At 23.3% G+C, this 6,325-nt stretch overlaps 1 protein-coding gene across 1 annotated transcript; it reads right to left on the bottom strand.

Annotated features, from left to right (window-relative positions):
• Positions 1–3,199: 3,199 nt before the first annotated feature.
• LOC112596654 lies at positions 3,200–5,867 on the bottom strand. Its single transcript, XM_025342413.1, has 2 exons — positions 5,011–5,867; positions 3,200–3,847 (listed from the first exon to the last, which is right to left on the bottom strand). Exons 1-2 carry the CDS (start codon positions 5,710–5,712, stop codon positions 3,359–3,361), a joined length of 1,191 nt encoding a protein of 396 aa, XP_025198198.1. The 5' UTR covers positions 5,713–5,867; the 3' UTR covers positions 3,200–3,358.
• Between the last annotated feature and the right edge of the window lie 458 nt (positions 5,868–6,325).

The following is a 6,325-nucleotide window of genomic DNA, read 5'->3' as shown; positions in this document are numbered from 1 at the left end:
TCGAAATTAATTAGATACAATTGTACTTAATATAATAAAGTTGATTATAATATTAATTGAAAATGTTTGATTTAATTTTAATTTTTTTTATTATTTATGTAATAAATCATAATGCATATAAAAATTAATACATTTGATTAATCTAAATTAAAATTGATATAAAATTCTAAATTTCTTAAATACCTATGTATACAAAATCTTTTATGAATTTAAAATCACAATATACACATAATTTATAATTTTTAAGATTTTGTCAAAATTACTAATTTGAATGATTATAAAAAAAAATATTGTGGCTATAAATTTTCAATATTTTTAATTAGAAAATAAACAACTATTAGAATAAATTCTTATTTACCATTTTCAAAATTTTTTACCCAAACATAGTTTTTTTTTATTGACATTTATGTAAAAAAAAAAAAAAACATAAAATAAATATCAAAATATTTTTATGCCTAAAAAGAGCTCAAGAATATTTTGAAAATTATACCATGCATAGAAAATGATAATACCTATATATAATATACATTATGAACATTTAAATATCAACAGATAATTCAAAAATTTGTAATTATAATTTACTGTCCATTGAAGATATATGGTCAATACATATTTATTTATGTTATAAATACAATCTAAGAATTTATTTTAATTACATTTAGTTAAAACAATATTATTACTTAATATATTAATACAAATCCAAGTATTTTAATAGTTTGAAACATGTTATTAACTATGAGGCTACGGGCTTATGTAGTTAAATGTATTAATCTTACATTTTTTTTTTTTTTGTCATAATAATGTGCAATTAATTGGTATTTATAATTTTTGAGTAGACCACTCCCGACTTTGAACCATCAAATACAAAATTTAGAAATGAATGTGTATATGAATCAAATACAGGTGGAGTTATAACCCACAAAAAATAATAACATTTTGACTTACATCTATTGATACCTACAAGATTTAAATTTATCATTTGATTCAAAACTTAGGAGGGATAATTCAGACAATATTGTAAATAAGCCATAGAAATCTAATAGGTTATTAATAAATTGAAGTTAAATTTTTTAACTAAGTAAATCAACAGTAATTAAGCATGATCTCATTTACAATATCAAGAATAAAAGTTTTGTATATTTTAATTTCTCAAATAATTCCATATAGAGTAGTTAATGATTTATTTTTATTAACACCTGTATTACAGTATTACACATAGGAATTAGAAATAACAGTGATCTGTGATAGAAATGTATAAAGAAATGCAGTGTGTTATCTTGTATAAGGTAAAAATACAAAAAAAACGATCAATTTTATTGTGTAAATATGAAAAAATTTTAAAAAAATAATAATAAACATGCAAATATGCATTTTATTGAAATTTTATTATTTATTTTGTATTATTATGATTAATATAAAAAAATGGGTATAGCGAATGGTTGAAAATATTTGGCAAACTGAATAATAAATATAACTGTACTTAATAGTCTATAACACTTATTGTCAAATAAACACCAATTAATTGGTTGATTTGGATTATTTGAAATAAGCAAGACAATTAATGATAATTGCCACTAATCACTACATTTAAGTTTTTATACCTTGTAGAAAATCTAACTATAATATAGCCAGGGTTTTAACTTGTGACAATATATTTTATAACATTTATAATAATTTAAGTAAAATATAGGTATGGTACACATTCCAAAGACAACATTTAATTGAATTATAAATTATATATAAAAATATTAAAAATTATAATTATTTTAAATTTTATTATATATTATTATCCACAATAAAAACTTAAATTAGTCGTACTAGTCGCAATGGAAAAATGAATAATTAGTAGAAACTATAGTATATATGCAATATATATTATGTATTTAAGATTATAATATTAAATAAAATTTAATTATTTTCCATTTAATACAGCAAATTTTTACAATATAACTTTCATCGTCTATTTTATTTGTTAAATGTTTCTGAATGCCAAGAGTAGGTAGCTTAGTGAATTTTTCTTGACCCAAACAAGTGTATAACCAGTTTTTCAGTCTACATAATATTATTGAAAAAGAGTTTTCACACATCGAAGAAGAAATTGTAATTCCTACTTGATCTGATTTACAGACAATTGGAAACAAACTTAGGTTACATTGATTTTTCAAATTAAAATTCAGCTGGGAGACTATTCTTTAACACCAATATTTCTACTGAGATATTAGATATTAAAATTTTAAAAATATCCTGATATATCAAACAATGAAGAATTTAGTATTTCAAAAGTTATGACTGTTATGAGCATGTAATAAATATTTTAAATAATAAGTTATTTTTATCAAATATATTCCTATTCAAACAGAAAATATTACCTTCATCTGAGTTAAAAAAGTTTTCAATAGATTTGACCAAAGCTATATGTTCTCAACAAAAATGTTTTCTAAATTTATAATTATAACCTCCCATGTATATTTATGCAAGAAATTATCTTTATTTTATTTCACTGTAGTACAATACTAATACTCCAATAAATATTTTTTTAATATCTTCATTTACGCCATGAATATTTTCAATAATTATTGATACAAATATATTATTTAATAGTTATATATTAAAAAATAATAATAATACAATTGACATATATTTGTACATTATACATAGTTCAGTCTATACAACAAAATAGTAGATATAAAAATAAACGTAATATAATTTTACTTATTTTATAAAAATACTTAATTATTTAAAATTAAATTTATGCTTAATTATAACATTATGTATAACATGACATTTAAATAATAAATATATAGTACATTTTAAGCTATTGTTTGGATATCCACACAAATTTCTTTTCCTTTGATCAAATTAGTGCTGTTTAATGATATGTATTGTACTTTTAACATTTTAAATAATATAACTATCAGTTTTTATCGTCTTAACTAATGGTAAAAAAACAATTTGTGAAATATTTTTGTATAAAAATGTAAAAAAAAACCTATTATAAGAGGTCCATACTTTTATATAATTAAAATGGACTAATTTAATATCACAGTATATACATATATAATCAAATAACCTACTTTGATTAATAAAAAAAATACAATATAAAATAAACAAAGGTACACTGATCAAATTTTTATTTTAAACAGTTGCAATTAATTCAAATTAACAAAAAAAAAAAAAAAAAAAACATTTATGAAAATAGATTTATTATTTCACGGTTTTCATTTATAGTGCAATGAGAAAATTATTAGTTTAACAATAAAACAATGATTGATGATCGAAAATGAATTGTTTATGACCACTTAATTAATTAATTGTTATACTTATAATTTCATATTGCTATATATAATTATAGCTTATACTAAATCTGTCTTGTACAAATATTTGGAATACTACATAGCATTGATTGCCATGGTATACTGGTGGTTCCCTGATCTTTAATTAATTCTATTGCTCTAGGTAAGAAATGTGTAAGACTTATTTGAGAGTAATCTGGTAATATCCATCTCATACAGAAAACACAACGACCCAATAAATTAAAATATATCCATAGTGTACGAGGTAGATCTTGTCTCTTGAATGGTACACAATTATCCATCAAACTAAACAATGCAAAATGACTTAATGGTTTTACATGGTCAAAATCTTCTATCTCAATTTCAAATACTGATAAATATTGAAGTAAATGATCATATGGTTGAGTTCTCGGGGTATTAAATAAGTTATCTGATATATCGATGGAATTAAAGACTCTAGAAGATAAACAATGAGGTAAGTATACTAACGAATTGTCATTAACAAATATACTTTTGAGTTTCTTGAGTTCGCCGATAAACTGAGGTAAATATGACTGTAAAAAAAATTAAAATTTTTCAAATTATTCATCAGTTTGAAATTAGGTATTTAAATTTATTTTGCATATGGTTTGAAATGTTCATATAATACTAATTTTAAATACAAAGTTTAATTTTGCATATTTGGAGGAAATGTATTTACCATAAGATAAATCAATAATTCACTTTTTAAATTGGATCTCTGTATACTATTTGTTTTCCTTCTCTGACCCATACATAATGTAAATGCCAAATTTGCATCTAGCAGAACTAATTTTGTCATAATAGCTTTAATATTAAAGCAAATTAACCTATTATCAAAATTAAAGTCGAAAACATCTGTTCTTACTTTGGATATTTATGTTTCAATTTTTTGCACATTACTTAAACCAGCATTTTTAAATTCTAATATTTTACAAACTTCTAACTTAAGCTAACAATACTAGATTGGTTTTGTTGACAAAAAATTTGCTGTCCTTAGATTAGGGAAAAAAAATTAATAGTGCACCAACACAATGATTGAATAAGTATAAATAAAATAAATAAATAAATTTTACTGAAAAAAAAAAAACAGTTAACATTTTTATTGCTGTTATTAATAATGTTATCATAGAATATTGCAGTTAATTATTTGAATCTGTTAAAAGGTTTTGATTTTAAATAGATATTTCAATATTTATTATTGTAAATTAAATAAAGCTAACAACTGATTTCTGATAAAAGTAATGAAAACATTTTTTAAATACTTGTATTAAGTATAAATATTATTTATATAATTGCATATTTAGATATAGTAAATTTTTTTTACATCATATTTATTAATTTATAAATGTATATAATTCTGAGTTCTAGATTAATAATGAAAATAATAAATTTTTAGACTTTTAGCTTAATTTTCAAAATCAATTTTTTTTTTTTTTATTAATCTTTTTAAGCTCAAAGCATAAAAAACTAGAATAACCGAGTTTAATACTTAAGTAATAAGACTTATTGGGTATCAAATAGATAAATTCAACAGTAAAAATATACAAGAATAGCACAATAGATTCAGAAAATAATATGAAACAATGGCCTAATTATCCATAGTTAATCTTAGAGAAAGAAATAATAGAACAGATAAAAATGCAATAAAAAAATAAAGTTGGTAGCTACAAGTAATAAGGAATTCACTATTAATTACCAAATAATTGTGGGATATTGATAACTCTTGTAGATTTCTCAGGAACATTATTTCAAATGGCAATCTTTTCAGACCGAGGGAATCCATTTTTAAGACTAATAATGTATCACAAATTGTGGTTATAGACGTCCAATTCCAGAAGGTATCTTGATTAGTAGCTAGTTTACTACCCGATATGCTAAGATATGTAATGGGTAAATGACCAATTTCTACAGGAATTGTAGGCAAATCACATTTTTCCAACACGAGTGTAGTCAAATGTCTCATGTTTAAAACACGATTATCAAAACGATTTTCAGCTACAAACTTGAGAGCCTTTGGATCAAAACGATTAATAACGGCTTTTTTAGTCGATACCGCCTTAGGCATTAGACGTGAACCGATGTTCACTTTTTTACCGTCAAGTATGGCCTTAATTTGAGCGTGGAACATGATAACTTCTGATTTTTGTTCAGAATCTATCAACAATACGTGTTTGGGCTCTGTGAACTCCAATCCCAACTTTCCTTCTGTAATGAATCTGCGGAATATATTTTTCACCATGGCTAAGTTGTAGTTTTTAATATTCGGATACATTGAATTTTTAACAGACACATAGTAGTTGTTATTTGATTTTCTGGTCATCACACACGATTTGAGCGGTCGTGAGTTCAAATGTGGGTGGTTTAAATCTTGGATGGTAAGCGAACATTTGATTAACATCGTTATTATTGAAAACAACACAAACGTCTTCCACAATTGATAAAAACCGAAGAATACCTATCGAAGAGCATAAATTAAATCCGCAACGGTCATACTACATAAACTGTAAAATGAACACTTCAATTATTATTATTATTTCAGTTATCGGTAATGGTACTATAGCATTACGCGGCAAAAAAAGTATTACGAACAAAGATAAGACTATCATCTTAGTGATAAGTATATGAAAAATTGGAAGCAGTGCTGAATCAGCTGATCGAGTTTTGTTAGTCTTTTGTTTTTACTCCTCCACGAATAATGTTTACAACGATGCACTTATGGAGGTAAAATAATAAATATGTATCGAATAACATTACAATTTGAAAAATATGAATAAATGTCTTGGGTATCGCCTTGTTGTACGGTAGAGTCTTAGGTATTGAGGGGATCACTCTAATGAATGTATTAAATTTGAATTCGATTGTATATCAATATATCATTGTATACGGAATATGATTCTGAACAGAGACGGTATTGATCATTAGAAGTATATTCTGTGCTATGTTTTTTGATATTATTACCTATTAACTATCAATTATTAAAGTAATTTATTTTTAATTTAAGTAATACAGTA

Source organism: Melanaphis sacchari, unplaced genomic scaffold, assembly GCF_002803265.2.
Source record: "Melanaphis sacchari strain LSU unplaced genomic scaffold, SCAv2.0 Contig330_pilon_pilon, whole genome shotgun sequence".
NCBI classification, from domain to species: Eukaryota; Metazoa; Arthropoda; class Insecta; order Hemiptera; family Aphididae; genus Melanaphis; species Melanaphis sacchari.
The sequence above is the reverse complement of the archived record's forward strand: the minus strand, read 5'-3'. Positions and strand labels throughout refer to the sequence as shown.